This window comes from Hippoglossus hippoglossus, chromosome 9 (assembly GCF_009819705.1).
Source record: "Hippoglossus hippoglossus isolate fHipHip1 chromosome 9, fHipHip1.pri, whole genome shotgun sequence".
Classification (NCBI taxonomy): domain Eukaryota; kingdom Metazoa; phylum Chordata; class Actinopteri; order Pleuronectiformes; family Pleuronectidae; genus Hippoglossus; species Hippoglossus hippoglossus.
In genome coordinates, this window is record NC_047159.1 from 12022074 (window position 1) to 12043585 (window position 21512).

At 40.9% G+C, this 21512-nt stretch overlaps 1 protein-coding gene across 2 annotated transcripts in view; it reads right to left on the minus strand.

The window, feature by feature from the left end:
* Positions 1–21512, minus strand: part of LOC117767516 (netrin receptor UNC5C-like) — a 197732-nt gene that overhangs the window by 28968 nt on the left and 147252 nt on the right. Inside the window, exons 5-8 of one of the 2 annotated variants that reach the window (XM_034595242.1) lie at positions 18271–18451; positions 15687–15854; positions 15228–15392; positions 9561–9617 (exon numbers count right to left, since the gene is read on the minus strand). In XM_034595242.1, the coding sequence (XP_034451133.1) occupies positions 9561–9617; positions 15228–15392; positions 15687–15854; positions 18271–18451 (571 nt within the window). The remainder of the gene's footprint in view (positions 1–9560; positions 9618–15227; positions 15393–15686; positions 15855–18270; positions 18452–21512) is intronic. The other variant, XM_034595243.1, reaches the window with a different exon arrangement.

Sequence of the window (21512 nt, forward strand, 5' to 3'; positions counted from 1 at the left end):
TTTCCTCTGTTCACAATAAAGTGAATCTTATTGACTCATTTTTATGTGTTTGTTCATAGTGATGGGTAGGTCTCACTTTTTTTCTGGCATAGACAAAAATAGTCAAATGTTTGAGCCCTAAACCAAAGTTTTTGAAAGTTATAACCTTCATGTGTGAAAACGTCACATGCTCGTCACATAAAGCAGATTGTGGCGGAGGAAACAAAATGTTCACGGAAATCACGTTAACATCTTGTGATCTGCGTGTCAGAGTTTGTGCTCTTCTCACACTGTGTGGGGGGGTTTGTCACAGAAGCTCAAATTGCTGCCAGATATAGGTTTAGTCACATTTAACACAAACTTCCCCTGAGGTTAACACCTTCACATCTCCAGAGTTTAACCCCGGTTCCAGATTGTCCTTTTCGATGCTGTTAAAGAAAAGATTGGTGTAAATTCCCAAATGGGCCGAACTACACTGCTGCACAAAGTTGCCCCTGTTATCAAGGTCCTTGCACTTGCCACTGGGGGAATAGAATTGGATAATCCTCTTAAGTGCCAACTCCCTGATCTTAATTATGATCATCAGCGTCTTCATCTATTAAGGGAATCTTTATCTTGGTTCTACTTCAACTTGAAGGTCTAACTTCAGAACATGTGGGATGCCAGGCAGCCGTATAAAATAGCTGCTATCCTACTTTCCCACTGAGTGTTTTAGGACACTTTGTGATCCGTTAACTAGGCTACGGCCCGCTGTGTTCTCCGATGTACTGTACCTGCTTGTGTATGGAACGTGATTTATACCAGTGGGCCTAAAAACCCTTTCTCCACTGTCTTATCAGTTCAAATCCCATCTCTCTCAGATCTTTCTCTTCCTCTGGAACTCACACCTCTTTCTCTGACTCCCTCTGTCACCGTTTGTTTGATTTGTAGATGACAGAACCAACATGTCCCATCAGAGCTTCTAGCTGCCTGAGTAACCTACATACAACTGCTCCATACCAAATGTTTTCTTTTTTCTTTAATTTATTGTTCCTTGTTTTGCTTTTTCTGTCCTAAATTCACCCTTTTATAAATGTTTTGACAAACATTTATAAAATGTTTCCCCCTTCATATTATACATGATAACTCATCTGTTATTGAAATCTTACTGTGCAATAATGCCTTGTGAGGATATTGTTTTGAATTGATATTTTTACCCTCCATTTAGGAAAATATCCAGATGAGAACACAAATGCAAATACTCAAACAATCATGCAAGGCCAGTAGGTGGCGATGAAGTCTACGTGAACGATCTGTGAATGCCGGTTGTGGTGCAGTGTTGCTCAATTTAGCTGCTAACTTGTAATTAGACCTACAGCAGTGAAAACAAAACATAGAGAAGCCGATGTATAGTCGTCATTGTTGCTGTTGTTTGTGGTTACACAAAGCAAATAGAAAGCAAAGGAAGATGTGAAGTCATTGTTTCCTGAACGCTCCTTTTTATAGCGACTTTTATGCAAAGTCACAGTGTTGCACACACAATCATCTGTCGGCAAATACAAGGTTATGTTACTGAGAAACTGAAAAAGTCTTTCAATCATTAGCATTTATGAAAAGACATTTTCAAAGTCCAATATCTTTGTTGGGATGATTTCTTATTCTCTCTCTTAATACTCAATGACAAGATAATTATGAAAAATAGCAAAAATGGTAAATGGACTGCATTGACGTATAAAGTGTTAAGGTGCCTTTACATTACTGGTCATATTCACCCATTCATAGCGTCTAACAGGATGTGTGCACTTAACACACAAACACAAACTGGCTTAAAGATGGTACATGGATTCGGGGTTAAGTATCTTGCCCCAGGACACAGACACAAGAGCCAGGAATCAAACCACCGACCTTCCAATTAGTGGATGGCCCGCCACCTCCTGAGGCAAAGATCATTTTGAATTCAGACACACATGCACGCACACACACTCTTCTTCTACTTCTACTCTTCTTCATTTCATTGTGCCTCTACATAAAATATGTAACTGCTGCTGCTCTGGTTGAAACCTGCCTTTTCCCTAACGCTGATAGTCTCGTACCGTCTGACAGCCTGGCATAAACGGTTGTCTTTCTCTGACAAGATGGAGGCTGAACAAGGAGCTGAACGTGGGTGTGCACTTTTGACCAAACGCAGATAAATGAATAATGTGCCAGGCCCTCTGTGTGTGTCTAAGTGTGGCTCAGGGCTGCGCTCTGTGAAGCCAGAATGTCAAAAAACGCCAATGTTAGAATGAGGAATGAGCACAGCCCGTGTACTGATAGGTGCACACCTGCAGTATGTTCATTTCTATAAGCCCTCATGAGACCACTGACACTTGACAGACATGCACACCGACACATACATATGATACATACTTTTACCCACAAGTCCATGGGCCTTTTTCCCTTCCTTTCCTCTGTCTCACTCCTTTGTAGCTGACAAGCAGTTTCATGTCTGAAGCACTCACCCGCAAGCCCGGCTAAATCAAGGTTAGATTAAAACTATGTGCCTTACCGTGGTCACGCCAGAAAGAAATTGCATAAGCGTTAAATCACCTGGGAACAGAAAGAAAGACGCACGGTCAAACCTCCTGTCTGTGATGTTTCAGCCAGTACAATCTGACAACTCTCTATAGAACGATCACTTCTAAAGGTCAGGACACGCACACACACACACACACACACACACACACACACACACACACACACACACACACACACACGTCTGAGCAAATGCAGAACAAACAAACAATGTCTCCCAATAATTACCTCGACTGTGGTGGCCCACGACGCTCTAATTTGTCCCGCCGGTTTCGCAATCAACCGTACATATGTTTTTAAACTCAGTGTTTCCCATACATTGATTATTTGTGGTAGCCCGCTACAATATCAGCATTGACTGCCACATATTGACTTTCTTCAGTGATTCACTCAGCCCCTGCTTGTCTCTCACTCCTCTCTCCATCTCTGTCACAAACACATCGACGACTGACCCGTCCGTCATAATTCCACCGCACGGGTGGACAACGAATCCATAAAGTTTTTACCGCCCCTGTCTATCTTTCTGTGTTCACAAAATCTTGTCATTGGCGTTAGGGACAGTGATGGAGACGTGTGAGGGTAAGAATTTCACGTATTGTTTGACAACGTCCCTTTTTTACATGGCGACAATTCAAAGCAATTTGTCATGGTTTTGCATAACGGGTTTACCTTCCTGAAACAAGATGGAATATTGTGTTGTGCCCACAGTCAGTGTGATCAATGCCAAATGATGTTTGGCAGCAAAGAAAATAAATATTTTGCCAGTATTCACTGTGCACCTGCCGAATTCAGTTGAGAGAGTGAGATAGTGTATAAAAACAAATGTGTGTGTGTGGACTGACCGATGCTCCAGCTGACTATGTGTCAGTGATAATTGGCATTGTAATTGTAATTGTGTCATTCATCCAGTACATCTCTGGGAATTTGGTTTCATACAGTTTGTAACTTTGTGTGTGTGTGTGTGTTTATAAAGTGCATATTAAGTGCATAAACCTCTAAGGCTGAGGAAGCTGCATAAATGATACACTGTCTCTCACACACACGGCTGAGTGCACACACACGGGCCAGCGGAACAGAAGCCCCGGTTCGCCCTCAGTCAGCATGGATTGCCGGCTATTGATTGGCTGAGCTCTTTGTCATTCTCCGAGTCCGTCCAATCTGCCACGGAGAGGATTTAAAGAAGGATGGAAACAAGGATAACTCAGCTTAGCTCGTCTCTATCGTCTCTGTGATCTGCATCCAGAGCGGAGCTGTGGACAATCACTACTTGAACCTCATTCAACGGCCTTTTTGATCTTTTCTTGGCACAAAGAGCCTCCATACTGCACTCCTGGCAAGACACGTGCTCTAAGTAACTGGCAGGGAAGAGCGGAAGAGAGAGACAGCACGAGAGAGAGAGAGAGAGAGAGAGAGAGAGAGAGAGAGAGAGAGAGAGAGAGAGAGAGAGGGAGAGAGAGAGAGAGAGAGAGAGAGAGAGAGCCAAGCGTGATTTGTAAATGTGTCCATGCTTATCGTCTAAAGTGAGGATGGAATAAAAAAACTAAAAACTCGATGGTTGTCGTTGCCAAGAAGTAAAGTTTGGAGTCACCGCAGTCAGAAAGGTGCATTTCTACAACAACTCTGTATATAAAGTTGTGAGAGCTCATTCATTGTGTAAAACCCATGTGTCACAGAGCAAGTGCAGCTGAATACAAGCTGTTACATACATAGAAGCTCTTTTATCCAACTGAAAGAGACACTGAGACTTCCTTCAGTGTTAATATGAATCAAAATAATACTTTCAGTCTCCCGTCACACATGTCCGTGGCTCAGCTCATAAAGGAGGCATAGATCCCATTGGAGATGGTAAATTAAATTGATCAGTCTCACACAGGGAGCTGTGACTTCCAATACAAAGGAACACACAGGCAACAAGTGAGTCCAAATGAAAGATGGTTTATTTAGTATGATGCACTAACATGGGATGATTCATGGTGGAAGAAATGAGCGATCTAAACTAAAAGTAATGAGCTGATGTGACAAGTTGAGCGATGGTGGAAGATAATCACGCTTAAGGGGAAATATTGTACGGGGATGATGTTAGCAGATGCTAAGACGTCTATGAAGGAAATTGAGGATTAAAAGTCATGTAATGACATTAACCCAGTCATTATTAGAAGGGTAGAAATAATTGGCCTATAGCCTACTTGGATTAGTGCTGATGAGCTGTCGAGATTTCTTTGGCGGGTACCCAAAGCATTAGCTGACGGCCCGGTAACCTCACGTCAAATCGAGGTGGCTTTTCCCTGAAGAGTCGCCGGTTGCCAGACAAAGGAGGTTCTGCCAGAGGGCCCAGCTGTTTCAGGGTTTAAGGCCTGCCAGCACGGTCTTCATTTGGCAATTGGGATTTTTTGTTTAGATGGTCTGAAGGAGGCATGCAGCCGGGTTGGTCGCAGCACTGACTAACTCTAATTCATGTTCTTAGCAAACGGAGCAGGAACGACCATGAAAGCTAAGCAACAAAAAAAGATGAAAAACTAAATTTTAACTGTGCCACAAATGTGCAACAAAAAAATAACTGACTTCCACCATGACCATCTAAGACAATACAGAAATAATATGCAATGACTCAATGGATGTGGTTGACTCAAACAAGATAATCAACTTTTTCTAACACTATCATTACATGCATAGGAAATTATATGTATATAGTGACTATATGAAACATGCTAAATTCTGAATTGCCACAAGGTGGCAGTATAGTTGGTTACATGGTAGATGTTGACTCGGACCTCACATACATACTTCAACTTTCCTTTGGCTTAAAAACATGAGAACTGCATCAAATTACTCAAATTTACTGGAGGGATAATAACAACTAGGTCACAGTCTAGTTGAACATTGTTCCGTAATATTCAAGACACATGTTAGAAAGGTTTTTAAAGGTTGCAGTGTGGTGTAATTTAGGACAGGTTGCCTATGGCCCTGTTTAGACCTGGTATTCACATTTGTCTCAGTTGTTCCGATCACACGCACACGGCTTTAAATCCGTAAGCTCACATGTGGCATTAGAATGTGTCTCCACATGCATCTCGATTTACCACTCGTGATCGGATCTCCCTTCCCCGCTTTACATGCAAATACAAACGTAAGTAAATTCTGTGTGCGGCGACCAAATGATGTTTTAGCCAGTCTGATTATACAGATGGATCCGTTGTTAATGTGTTTGTGTGTGGGTGTGAGAGAGAGAGACTGAGCGGAGCCAGGAGGGACTGAGAGAATCAATGCTCTATTGTGAGATAAGATTTGACTAATTTGACCCAAAAAAATAGACAATCAATCTGTGACGATCAGTGATGATATTGTGGCTGCGGCCAGAAATGAGTTAATGTATGGGAAACAGTGAGGAGAGTGAAAATATGTTCGGTGTGGGTCTCTCAATGGGGCCCAGCTTGCATTTGTGTTGACATTGCTTAAAGACACTGGATCTCAAGGGGGTCCTCAGTGCGTCTTGGGTGCATCCACACCTGCACCGGTGTGTGTGTGTGTGTGTGTGTGTGTGTGTCTACTTGTGCTCAAATCACCTGAGACGGCTGTTAATACCAGGTTTGAACAGGGCTGTGATCTGTCATTTGGAAACCCCCCCCGAGGAGCGAGGGAAAGGGAGAGACGAAGGAATGTGGTGTTTTTGTGCGAACGTCTTTGAAAGTCCAAGGTTCGAGGAATGACTCACACCTTAATGATAATCCTTTCATGTCATCTTCTCTGAGGGAGGCAGCAGTCACATATTAACCAGTCCTTACTGTTGCAGGATTCTTTTGCTTGTTTGCCTTGTGTCCAGTTTTAATCCACCAGGATTCTACTGTAAATCTCTCTTACATCATAAAAAGTTGGTTCTTTCCTGTGAGGGGGTTGTTATTTTCTCTGTTCCATATGAGTCTGATGGTTTAATTGGAGGATGTCAGGTCCATAAAGAAGCTGAAAGTTGTCCCTATGAACTCTTTGAGGGCTCTGAGGCCAGGAATGTCCGCTACATCTGGAACTGACACAAACAGCTATGTCACATTCTTAAAAAAGATACAGAAGCAAACACATCAGGGTATGAAATTAAAACCATGCATTGCTTTTTGTATGTAAAGGCAGCATAAATGATAGTGACAGCAACCACTGCCATATATTTATTTAATTTGATTTATTTCCAACTATTCTCTGTTCAAAATTACAGAAACAAATAATTTAGAATATCTTAAACTGTATCTAAAGTTTGCTGTATGTGATTCCTACATGAGGAGGTCTCATTTGTGGACTTCACTCTTGGTAAACAACCTTTTTGTTTTCAGACTGGACGATATAAGGTTTTCAGCCTTCATCTATGAGATACCCTTAGCACCAAAAGTAGACAGTGACTACAGTGTGACTATACTGAATGGCAGAGACATTATTGTAACCTCTAGATAGGTGTGAATGAACCTAGTTGTGGTCAAGGCAACAGTGCGAAGACAATTATCAATGCCCTCTAATGTCAAAATCAAAAAGCATCTCTCTGAGAAGGTGGGAATTGTCTTCTTGTTTTTGGAGATTATACTCCCAGACAGAGAATATGGGACAGGAACCATGTTTTAGAAATCTCAGCGTATCTACATAATAATTCAGCCTCTCTGTGTTGACACCCTATCAACTCCCAGCAGATGGAGCGTGGTCACGCTTGTGCAACAGAGCATTTACATCTTCTGTTGCTCCTTTAACTGAAAGCTGAGGATGCAGAATATGATTTTGCCAACAAAGCTATAGGCCCGCCCCAACCCGACAAGCTGTGCAGGTGGTCAGTGCTGAATTTGTTATCTAGCCTTGACATACTCCGATACACAAACGGACATGGACAGGAAACAAGCCACAGTTCTGTTTATATTAGGTGTTTGCACGGGTCCCTTGTAGACATTATGTCAAACACATACTAGCAGCTATATGGAATCGTATAATACAAGCACGAGTCTACAGTTAATTCAGGGACGATATGCAGAAGCCAATAACAAGGATGAATCGGGTAAAATGTCACTATCAAGCTAAGTATGCCGTCATTGTTAAGACTCAGTCTAATAAATAAATAAATGGCAGTTATAACTGTAGCCGCACTGATTAGCAAGTCTCAAAGCCACTCGTGCAACCTCCCAGTGCTCATGTTACCCACTGTATTTCTTGAATATTAAAAAGCAGAGTGACATCTGTTAAACGAGCTCCAACTGTTTCCATCTCCTCTCGAGTTCCCTCTCTATCTGTTTCTGTCTGGGACCAGTCATCTCACAAAAACACCCGGGAAGACAAAATCTGCTTCAGCAGACCCTCAACTGGAATCATTAGAACCCGTCACAGATGCTGGTGGACTGTTCTGAAGATGAAACGGAGGCTCCTGGCATGAGCAGGGAGGAAAGCCCAGTAATAACGAATGGCAGAGGCCCTCTTGTCTCTGTCTTCCTCACAGTTTACAGCAAATCTCCCTCATTATGTCACTATGTGGAACCAATAGTACCAGTGAGAGATGGACAGAAAGAGAACAGGAGAAGGAGGAGGGAGCAGGATAGGATGGACGGAAGATAAGAGCTACAGCTGAATATATTTTTATACCTTAATAACATTTCTCACCCTGTTTTATTGATTTTATTTCATACCTGTCAAAGTCACGCTGCCCGGACCAGGTGGTCGGGCGCGTTTCATTTTTTCTTATTTTCACGAATGACGCTTTTGCGACGGACCAATTGGACAAATTCCTCGTTCATTGGTTGGATGTGTCAAAGCAGAATGAGTCAAACCAGTAGAACTGAATTTTCAGTAAGTTCAGCGTCCATACTGTTGGACGGTAGTGTGATGAGTCGTAAGTGAAACAATGTGCTTGTAAACACAACGCGAGTGTTGAGAGCTGAGGCACACTGCCTGTTTTGGCAACGACACAAAGCCGCCTGGCTTCTCTCCAAAATGACCACAGCTGCAACAAATTGTGAATCGAGTGAACTGGTGCTGAATCGATTCACCGCCATCACACAGGAAGAGAGAGAGAGAATCAAGTTTCATTAAAAGGAATCTGTCGCCACCACGGTGCATTCTGGAGCTGGATCTGATTCCCATTATGTACTGGTTGTTTACGCAGTATATGCGAGACAAAATATTCAGATACATAAAAATGATATTACTGGTATAAGAGGATGTTATTTGCTTCCGGCCATCACTTGCAAAGTTTAGTTCATGGTATTTCTTTCCTTTTTGAATGATTTCATATCTTAGCAACTGTGTGTGACATTATTACCTCCACCAAGGAGTTTATGTTTTCATCTGTGTTTGTTTGTTTGTTTGTTATAAACAGGATTCTGCAAACTACTCAAAATGTTGGTGTGGATCCAGAGTTTCTTCTTCACTTTCCTTATCACTGTGCGAGGGCATCTTACGACATTTCTCAGAGAATAATTCATGGATCTTGAAGGAAAACATCAAGCATATTTAGGGACTGCTGTTTATGAGCGTGTGTAATTCGGCGCAGATCTATCAAATTTAAATGTGGTTTCATAAGGGGACTGCCGAGCCTTGGTGGATGCACGCGCTCTCTAAATGCCGCTGCAGTTTTGATTTTCTGTTTTACACAGTTTAAGCAGAAAGGAAGAAGGAAAACCTCTAACTTTGGTTTCTGTTTATTGCTCATTGCCCAAAGTATGGAAATTACTTGCACATTTGCAGCTAGATGTATTTAAATCTATAGAAACATTAACTTGAAATGATATTCATATAAAAAAAGAAAAGGTGTGAGGGATTCATCTAATTGTGACTTCCTTTGTCTGAGAACAGAATGAAAAACTAGTGAAGCCACCGTCTGAAGACATTTGTTTGATCAACACAAAGATTTGACATGAAGAGAACAAATCATAAAAACCCTCAAGCTGCAGTGTAACAACAAAACACAAAGTCTGATCTAAAGGTCAACGGTAAATGAAAAGAAAGGAACACTAAGATGAGTTAAGACAAAAGAAGGATGGATGATGATAAAACATAAAACATCGACTTACATGGGATTCCCAAATCACTCTTTTCTTTGGACTCAGTGGACTTCTGAAACAATGAACCTTAGGACAGGGGGAGGAAGGGGATGATGGAATGGATGTGAGGAAGGAAAAAGAGGGACAAAACAAAAATCAAACAAACGTCAAATAAAATGGGACAGACATGACAGGACACAACAAAATGTATTGACATGACAAAGTTTGTTTCTTCGTGCCAGATATACTTTTTACATTCAGCTTACTTTACTTATTAATACCAAATAAGAAAACAGAAATTAAAAAAAAGCGGATTTAGAAACCTCAGTGTCTGTAAGGCAGTAGCTGTTGTGTCATGTTGAATGGTCCACTTAGGGCAGGGAGAAGGTTTAAGACACAGATAAACTGCTGATGTACTGATGAATAATTGAGGTTCTGGTGTATAATTAATAAAGGCAATGCAGCAACATGGTGCCTTTAAAAGCTTCTTGCCAGACCAGCTGACGGTAGAAGACACACGCCGATTGGGCACCAAAGGGGAAGGGACACTGACGAGGTTAAGTGGGGTGACGTGCAAATAAAAAAAAAACACACGCAGCACACATGATTGGATGTTGAAGGTGAGACGGTGCGACATTGCTCGGATGAATTTCGAGGTCCACTCGGTGAATTAGCATGTTGCACCACTGTTTTATCATATTTTTTAAAAGTCTTTCATAAAGGGACGAAGCAAAAGACGGCATTTACATGATAGCATCGACCAAACGTCTGAATGAGCGATGATAAGAGCCGCGGCACGCCGAGACAAAGATTTATCATGTTCTAATTATAACACATTTGTTCAAACAATATGGAAACATGACGGCAGTAAAATGGAGCATGACTGATTCAGTAAAAGCCAATGCAAGTATTATGGAAGGAGAAGATTACACAGCGGGGACAAAACATTGAGAAAAAAGGGAGTGGAAAAATGGCGAAACGCACAATGAGCTGAAAACAAATTGAATCCACAATGAGGAGAAACTAAAATGGGAAGAGGAGAGCTGGTTTGATGCTCTCCAGCACCTGCTGATCTTTTTGTACAATACAACAAACACTGTTGCATAACAGCCTGCACCTCAAGTGATTACTGTGGTTCCAGGGACCACACGGCGGGTTTTATTTGCTCAGGAAGTCGTTTTTTTTTTTAGTAGCACATGTTCACACCAACACAGTGAGAGAGTGGGTATTGAGTGAAATGTCGTGCTCTCAAGGATGACACAGTGAATCTGCGAGTGAATCTGTTCCAAGAATCCTGATCGATGTGTCAGACAAATGTCAACAGGCCAAAATATATCAAACACAAACAACTCTAAAAAAGTAAGACACACACACACACACACACACACACACACACACACACACACACACACACACACACACACACACACACACACACACACACACACACACACACACACACACACACACACACACATAACAGATACAACTCTCAGATATACACAGAAAAGAGGAGGCACACATGCAGGGCAGAGTGTGTGAGGTCGAATGGATTTCTTCCTCTTAGGATTTAACAGGACAACTTTAGAAGAAAAAAAAAGGTGAGAGCCTTTGGAAGAGAGAGGGAGCTGGTGAGAAAACGAAGGAGAAAGACGGGGAGAGTAGAGTGGTGCTTTTCCAGCACAAAGTCAATTATAGAGGACTATCTAAAACATTAACAACCCTACACATCGACAGTGGCTTATTATCATTTACACTCAATGTTACATATTTGGAAATGCACCGAGCCCTCTGCCAGTACTCTGTGTTCATTTTGTATTCGTGCACGTCTTCTGAAAGCTCACGGATAAAAACGAAGCATATGAAATGGAGCAGTGCCACTGGAAATCGTGGGGGGCAGTGTAGCTAACAGTTTAAGGACATGAGGAAGAAATTTCAACAATCGTTGAACTTTTTGAAGAGAGAAACTCCCCACTAAGGGACAAACAGCTGCTTAGGTTTTTTTTTTTTTTTTAAAGGGAACATTCTACCAACGGAGACGCAGAGGAGGATGAGGATAGTGACAGTAACATTGTATGAAATATGTTTTTCGTATATAAAGGCAGCTCAAATGAGCTTTAACAGATACCACATTCTTTAAAATTGTATTTATTTACAACTTTGTTGTTTAAAATGACAAAAACAAACAATTTGGAACTTTATCTGAGGTTTTCTGTTTGTTTTCTACACTTAAAGAGGAAACATTTTGAGCTTCACTGTTGGCAAACAACTTGAAAATGTAAAATTACCTGCCAATTGGTTCGAGTAAAGAACAGACTTTAAAAGAGCCATTATCCAACCGTGGAAGAATGATGCAGGAGTCATTTAAAGCCTTTACATATGATACTTATAGAATGCTCTGTATGCAAAAAAACACTCTGACAAACACACACACAGTTCAGAGATTCCTGTTAATGCTACAGGAAGCAGTTGAAACATTAGTGCTGACATAAAGCCAAGTCTGTGGAGTCATTTTAAAGACAGAAAATCATTCAGGGGAAATGAGCCTAAATCTATACCTCTCTGGGTTTTATCCCAGATTCCGTGGCCATACCTCACAGGCCTCAGGGAATCCTTTTGATGGATCAGAGCTATATAATACACTGTGTTGGGAGAGGGCAGGGCTCTGCATATACAGGAAGTTCTGTCAATAATGTGCCTACGGGAACAGGCTTTGAAGGGATTATTTTATATTATTCCACTGCTCATGTCATCTGTTAAATCACCACCACTATCTATTCCCCTCTGGCAGCCCAGTCCCACTCACAAGTAACAGTTCACTCAGAGTCAGGCTTTGTGCTCACTGATAAGTTACAGTATTCATTCATGACTGGGGGACTAATTGGTTTAATTTAGATTTAACCAAAAATGCCACATTGATTACAAATGTTAAGAGAGTTCAAGCCACAATCTCCCAAAGTTATAGAGGAGTTATAAAAATAAATCACAAAATACAAATAACATGATCAGGAAGATATGTTATATATCTGTATAAAGATGGAGGATATCACTGCTCCACAAAAGCCAAAGCGTCTCATACGTCCCCTGGTGGCTGGCTGCAGTATAGGTCATGAATTGTGTCTTCAATTTACATTCAGTGCTCGTAAAGTTGTTTCCCTGTCATTTTAGGTTAATACATCTTATTGCACTGACCTATGCTCACGTGTTACATTTTTCAGTAAGTTTTACAGATAAAACTTGGTCAGCGCTTGTATCAGCGGGATATTCTGGTTTCATTTCTGAATAGTTGGAGGAAGTTGAGACGCGTCGTTATAAGCAGTCTTTGAAAGTCACCATATGAAAATCACCAATAATGATAATACAAGCTCCAACTCTAAAGAAAAGTAAGTAATGTAAACCATTTTTGAATCCAAGTATCAGGGGTATCATATAATATACATGCCCAGCAGCATGTCCTGGGATCAAATGACCAAGTATCCACAGAGTTTGGTTGACAGACTTTAATCTCAAGAGACCATCCATGTAAGGAAAGGACAAAATTAAATTTACATTAATATGAAGGCAGCAGCCCCAAAATGTCCTTAGATGTGACTATGAGGAATAATGGCCTTTGCTTCAGCTAGAAAACGATTCTCATGTTCAGCATTTTAGGCTTGAAAATCCACGATGAGGCATTTGAAGTATTCAGAGTTTTATTTCCATCCATGTAAATGACTATCTACATTTGTATTGACTCATCAGGTCAGGTCAGTGTTATCTTCAATTCCAAATGCATTTCTCCCAGAAATCATTTTTTATTAGGTTGAGCACTGAACCAAACCTGTGATTGAGGAACATTTCCCCCATGTTCCCCTTGTTCTGTGAAAAGAAAGACTAATGAGAATTGACGACATAATTACAAGCAAAGGTCTATATGTGCAATACTTTATTTTGGCTGTTACGCTCTCTCTCCTCTTCACTCCCACCGGCCTCTCTCTCTCCCCTCACGTCAGACGCTTGTCTGCCAATTACTCTGAGCGCAGGGAGAAACAAGCACTATTCCTACAAGTCAACAAATATAATTGCCTCCACCTTGGAAAAACTGCTGCTGCTATACTTGTGCCATTAGGACTCAACCCACATTTTCCAATGCGGTTTCAAATATTACCACACTCTTCTCTCTGGTGTCAGAAATTGTAAAGGGGTTGTGGATGATTGTTCCATATGATTACTTGTTGCTGTTTTCCATATAAAACAGGTGTTTTTTTTTTACTTGAGAGATGTAAGGCGCTGAGCGAATCGCTATAGAGGAGAATGAGGAGCAGGTGAGGCATTAAACCAGAGGGACTGAGACGACGAGTCAGGGAAAAGAAAAGATAGCAATGAGGAGAGGAGATTGAATGCAAAGAGCAAGGTTTGTAGGAGGAGAGGGGAGCAAGGTGAGGAGGGTGATGGGGAGGGGAGGAGCAGAGGGGAGACGAGGACAGAAAAAAGAGGCGAGGAAGACGCCAAGCAACTGTCGAACTTTGCTGCTACACAAGTGATGGAAATACACACACTACAGTTGAAAAAGAAAACAAAGCCATGACTCATATTTTAACATCTTCAGGAACGATATCATTGAGGACTAGACTTCAAGACAAGGTCAGGAACCTTTTTCCTACCAAGAGCTATACAAATTTTAATAACAACTTCCCAAGGCCAAATCAAATTATTGACACAGATACTATTTTGTACTTCTCTTTGTGTCTTTGTGTTATTCCGATATCAACTTTGCTTTTCAGCTCCGCCAGAGAGTTTATGTTTTAATCAGTGACAGTATCAGATTGTAGCATTACACAAACACTACTCAACCCATTTCCAAACTTCTTGGACGGATGCGTTATGGGTCAGGGAAAAAAAAAACATGACATGTTGGTGCAGGTCCAGTTATTTGTTTTTCACTTTGTTTAACATTGCGACCTTTATTTGACATTTTCACTAAATGTATCATTGATGATTCTCGATGAAAAACAATCAAGAACATTTAAGAGAGTGATATTTAAAAGTGAGTCAAATTTGATGAGTGAATTTAAGCGACTGTTTTAAGAGGCCTTGGCAGAGGTATGTGCTCTTTTGAAAGCTATTGCTATTTGAATATTGTTTTTAACATTTTTCTTTTTTGTTGATTTTGTATTGCAAGTGTCCTTGCAACCAATCCAGTTTCCAGCTATGATGATTCTTGAGATGGTCCTTTTTCCATCACTTTGAGTGCGTCCCTGCAAACTAGGAACATCAACTTGTGTTTATTTTTGGTTCTTTTCTCTGGGAAACAAAACACTTTCCATCTACTTTTCTTGACAGTCGCTATGACACGAAACAGTGTGTTTCCTTCACCCTGACTGTGACCTGACATGCAGCCAGAAAGGATCAATGTGAAGGACATGTTATTATACCCAGAGGTTTCCCACCTCTGCTTTAATTTATATATTTTAAAACTATTTAAAATACTGAGTTATAGATTAAAAATGGTTTAAATCATGTTTTGTTACACTTCACTCACCAGCCCAATAACTGCCTCATAAGGTCAAATATCACGTGGAGCAGACACAGCAATGTGTTTGTTCAAACTGGCATACTCATTTTCACGGTTAGACAAGACGTATGACACAAATTCAATATCTATACAAGAGACCTGTCAATGCTTAGTCTCTGAGAGAACCATTACTGTCAACTCACTTTGCATACAGAGTCCGTCGGTGCAGTTCTGGGACAGGAGCACGAGCCCGTCGCAGTCCTTCCCTCCGTTCTTAGGGGCTGGGTTGTTGCACTCCCTCCTCCTCCACTGGGTGCACTCTGTCCCACAGGGTGACCACTTACTCCATTCGGTCCACACACCGTCCACTGGAGGGAAAAGAGCCAAGGGAATAGGAATCACAAGATGAGACACGGGATGTGAAAAAAAGATGAGACCAAGAATAATGTCCTCCATTCTGCCCCAAAGCCCTCTGACGTGTATCATGCAGAGGATGGGAAATAGAAGTGAAATCTGAGCACAAAGGGAAAACGGCAGAGACTAGTGGCCATAAAGCAAAACAGCACAAAGGAGAAGTGGATACAGTTCAGTATAATATGGGCATGGTAGCGTGAATACAGTGGCGTATACCATTGAGTTCAGCTGGAATAGAACACAATTACCGGTGCACAGTGTGGTGCAGGACAGTTTCTGGATGGCCTGTCCGTCACAGGGCAGTCCGCCGTTGAGAGGGGCGGGATTGGTGCAGCTCCGGGTTCGTTTCTGGAAGCCTCGACCGCAACGGCTGTTACACACCGACCACTCCGTCCACGTCGACCAACCACCACTCACTGAGAAGAGACACGGATCAGTCACTATATAACTATACTATATAACAGCCACCATCTGGGAGACACCACGTATGCAAAGGTGTTTCCAACCGTGTGTCCCTGAGGCAGATAGATATCAGGTGAAAAAGGGTAACCATACAGATCTGCCACAAAGCTCTCAAAAGGGTTAATGATAAAAGCAATGACCCCCACATATCCTCTGTGACTAATTCAATCTAAGGCCATCAGGAATACATTTTAGATTTTCCTGCAATTACACTATACACATAAAGAGCAGTAAAACAAAGATATGAACATTTTCAATTGATAAATGCACTTTGAGATAATGTGTGTTTATGGTGTGGAATGATGCTGATGTATTTTATTTTTAGATTGTTTCTTTATGCGTATGAATTAACTGTTGTGTATTTGTGTATGAAAATTGCTCATTTTGGGACCAATAAAGTGTTTTTAACTGAACTACACGACAAACTGCAGCGGATATATACGAATATAAATACCTCAGGATGTGTAATGTTTCACAAGAAATGGCTGTGATGAAGAAATTAAATGACACAAGGTGCATCCTGAGTCATTTTAATCATCTCGCATCCGAGGTGTCGTCCCTGATGGAGAAATGTGTGATTTTGTCGTTTCGTTTTACTGAACAATTTGTCTTGACGGAGTCAGTGTGTGTTTAACAGATGCCAGGATCGTCAAAGTTTAGTTGGAACAGACAGTCTCTCTCTCACACACACACACACACACACACACACACACACACACACACACACACACACACACACACACACACACACACACACACACACACACACACACACACACACACAGCCTTGTGCAATCGTTCGATTACACTGCTGCTGCTGTGGCACAAATTTCCCCTGCTGTGAACACACTCACTAATAGAAGACACAGACTGACACGCATATGCAGAAACATTAAGTTGTGTAACCGACAGTTAAACTGTCATTCGGCTTGAAAATTGTTTCCCCTTGTTGTTGAGCGCACAGGGAGTAAAAAAAAACAAATATTATAAAATGAAAAAAGGACAATGTTTCTGAGTTTTCTGAATCCTCAACAGCCAAAGCAGGGGTGTCAGGCTTTGTAGTCGTTTTTTTTAAGTCGTGTCTGCACCTCTGAGAGATGCTCCTGCATTCTGTCTCATTAATTTGTATTATCGACGCGATTTCATGAGTGAAAAAAACGTGGCAGAGTTAGTGCAGACAACGACGAGGGGAGATGAGACGGAAAGGGAGGAATCAGGTAGAAAGTTAGAATGAGTCACACGGACATCCAGAGAGTTGACATGTGCAGAGGTGTCGTGGGCTGAAATTCCTCTGCCGCTGCTTCTGTCTCAGCCCAGTGGACAGTGCCCACTCTGCTTCCTTCCCAGCATCCAATTAGAAGTGAATCATCCGCCAGGAAATTCAGAAAACAGTTACTTTTTGTCATACTTTTCCTTCTCCTCTGCCTTTCCTTCCTCCTCACCTGTCTTCATTCCATCTATAGCTGCTCCATCCCCCCCCCATATGTTCCTCTGTTATTTTTTTCTTCCTCCGCTACTATTTCACCTTGTCAACAGTGTCAGCCGGGCCGCTGTGCAGCTGAGAAGATTGAACAATCTATTTCTGTGAGGATACATCAGTGTCAAACCACTCCATCTCTCGCCGTGTGTATCCAACACGCACACACGCACCGTTACTTTTGATTGAAACACTCCTCCCAGTGAATAGAGCCCGTGTTATATTCGAGGGGAACACTGTTTGTGTGAGATGCGCGATGTGTTTTCCTTATATATTGTTTCTCCTCAAAATGTTTCCTATCCCCTCATGTCGCGCTGGCATTTGGTAAAATGAAGAAAAAGAAAACAGAAAGCGAGTCATACGAGGCGTTTTCCCTCCTGGCGAAAAACCCTTTTTCTTCACAGTGTTTTTGTTAACAGGAGGGGCTTGGATCGGAAAACAAACCGATACCCTTCAGAACAGACCTCTTCAAATCCCTATTTTCACAGATGTTCTCGTGCCATATGTTGCGAAACTCATTTGGTGGCCGCTCAAAGTGCAGACGTTTGGAAAGCCAGAGTCTTTCATTTCAAACTGAAGGTGCGATTGGTGGGTTTTAATTGGATGGGGTTAAGGGTGATGTGGGAATAGCGGGCCAATCACAAAAGAGCGTGTGTTGGCATGGCAGTAGAGCTAATTTCATGTGGCAGATGGGCGCTGGCTTGGCTCATCACAGACAATGTTGGGTAACTGCAGCTCGCATTTAAAAAAGTGTCAGATGGGTAAAACTTTAAATATAAGGCACATACAATGTCACATACACTTCAGATAAATGAGTTTAATTACAGCTTTAAGTAGAAAGGTCTCTAGTTGTGTCTTCTTCACACACACAAAGACACAAGCACGCAACTTACCGTAAACGATTACAGTCGCCGTCGTGCTTCTTCTCTTCGCCACTATGTTCTTAGCCACGCACGTGTAGTTGGCGGTGTCGGAGAGCCGCGCTTGTTTGATGATCAGGTTGTGGTCGATGGTGATGTAGAAGTTTCTGTCCTCCGCAGGGTCAATGATCTCCTCATTCTTCAACCACTCCACCTGGAAAACAATGAGCGGAGAAAACAAGGCCACTATAAATATACAATGTGTGTCTAATTGAAGTATAAAACACTTTTGACAATAATGTCTTTAATTACAAGGGGAAAAAAATCATAATTCAATGAGAAAGAAGTCCGAAAATATGAAGAACATTTTTTTTGTTTTATAAAATAAGCAGGAAGCAGAGTTATAAATCCCAATTACCAATCTCTCTCAAGTGACACAAAGACTAAAATTACTTTATTCTTATAATATTATGACCTTACTCTTGAACTACAATTTTTTTTTCCTTTTAAGTAAATTTTTTCTTGTAAAACTAAACACTTTATTCATGTCATATTTTTGACTTCTTGATCTTTCAGTTTTTACCCCTTTGCAAATACTTTGTCATAGATGTGCAAAGAGAAAAAGTTCAGAACAAATATTGGATAATGAAACACTTGAGCCGAATGTCTTTTTTTTAATACTGGAAAATGTTGTTTCTGTCATGAAGCCAAAAACAAATTAAACCAGATAAACAATTATCTGTCAACCTACAGCATTTCTGCAACTACAATAGATCTTTCCAGCGGGGGGGGAATGATAACATCAACATAATAATCTTGTTTTCACAACTAATCCACCCTCAGAGTAATGGCTGACAAAAGAAGAATGGGGCGGGAAAAAAAACAATATTTAAAAAAAAATTGATGTTTGTCTTAAACAACCCAAGTGTGAGAGTAAAAGAAGCAAAGGAAGATAATTGCAGTTTTGTAAAGTATTGGTATAATCTTGTTTTTCCAACCATTCCAGATTATAAATGAAGATGGGATGGAAGGATTTATAAGATGCTGTGGTAACCTTGTTCTTGAATGGTTCCACACAGAAGCTTGGTGGTAATGTCACTTTTGAGAATTCATATACATAAAGAAAAACATATATATATGTGAAGGATAGACGACTCTGTAGTGACTCTGAGATTATCTAGTCCTCTCCAATGGTTCATCCTGTAAGTAACCAACAAGCTCTTGTGAAAATGATTCTCATACAGTTAATCTTTGAGATTGTAGATCACACATTTCCGAGCAAAGAAATTATGGGGTAGGATGTAATAATAATAATAATAATAACAGTGCTGATGAATGATGACGCTACAGGAAGATGTTTATGAAGTAAGATGGAGAAATCATGTAATTTCCCTTATCTACAGTGAGAATCCTGCTCAGAATGAAACCCTGGTGGGGGGGCAGTGTAGAAAGGAAAAGTGTCCTATTTTGTGAGACAGTTTGGGTGAAGGGTAGGACAGTGGGGGAACTGCCCTATTTATGGGCCTAATCACATTTCCTGAGTGCTGTATTTACTGGTCCAAACCCTCATAAATTCAACATGTCCGAGCTTTATGGCAGTCACATAAATGTCTGAGCCGCGTTGTTTAATTCCCTCCTCCCTTCGCATTAGGAAATGGAAATCTCAGATGTAGAAAAGAGGACAACACAGTCTTATTCTTCAGTTTACTGCCGTGGTAAAGCTCGGCTGTCACTCTTCTCCCGCGGTTATACCACCTGCTTCTCTCCCTGATCTGCAGAGACTCTGGAGTGCATTGTGGGCGAAAAGGTTTTTACTGTAGCTCTGAATTCTCAATCGTAAGTCGGACGCCGTTTGACCTTTTCCGTTTCTATCACAAAGTAAAGGTTATACGGGAGGAAAAAAACAAAGACTAACAAACAACAACATCTTATATAAAAGACATTATTGCCACGTAGACGTAGAACATTGTGTAGGTACTTTCACACAAACAAAAATAAATGCAATGTGTGTGAGGCTGTGAAGAAACAACAACATGCATCTCTATTCATGTTCAGAAGAGGTAAATAAGCAGAGCTGTGATCACACAGAAGAATGAGAAAGCTCTTTGTTGGAATACGAACATGAATACAAAGTTGAAATTTGTCGCACTGTGATGAGAATAAATAAAGTTATAAACCGGATTCAGACGGACAAAGATAAATGCAGCACGGCACAAGAGTCCCGGTAATATTTCTTCTTAATGGAGCATTGTTTTTTAAAGTCTTTATTTGTCGACTTTATTTTAAAAAAAAATGCACATCTCATTTTATAATTCTCTCCATGTCTGCACGAGTTTCCTTCAGCTTCTTTCCAAAGTGAGTTGACTACTCTAACTTGCCCATATGTGTGAATGGTTGTTTGTCAGTGTACACGTGTGATTCGCTGACCTGTTCATAGTTTACTCCGCGTCTCAGCCAATGACAAGCCTCAAAGGATAAGCAATAAAGATGATGGATGGATGTTTGACATACGAAAATTCATTCATAGTGTTTATCCTATTAAATAAAAAAACAGCTTTCATGCACAGCAGCATTTTGAGAGTTATTTGGAGTGGAGTAACTGCAGTAAGCTGGAGGCTGTTATTGATACTAAGTATCATTATCAGTATTTAAAAAAAATATGGGCACTTACATTGTTTTACTGTTTCAAGTGCGCTCCTGAAAGTTTGAAAAGTTGGAAGAGTACGTGTTGTACGTTTGTTAAAAAAGGTACGAAAAAAAGAAAACAAATGGTGTTACATCTAATGGAGATTTAAAAAAAAGGAGAGAGGGACAAACTAGTTCCTGTTTACTTTGATGCTTTGAATCCGAGCTTCTCTCAAAATAATCACACACAGTGTTTGTAAACAAGCGTGGTTACACAAGCCAAACGACTTATATCTATTCATTCATCACAGAATACTGTGGCACAGTTTGTGCAAACATTTGGAAATACCAAAGAGTGATGTGCATTTGGTTGCTAACATTTTAACAACATTTAAAAAGTTGCCAAATAGATGGTAGGTATAGATGTGATGTACATTGTCTCTAATACACCAACTTGACTAAACAATATAAGTATTATCAACTATCATAGACAAAAAAATATGTATCAACTCTATTCACCCACTGATCCACCGTTCCATCAAAGTCCTAATTGTTTTATACTTAATTTAATGCTTAATATTACAAAGTTTACTCTCCTTCCTAGTTTCCTCCAAACACCATTTATTTACTGTCGGTCAACAACAGCATGG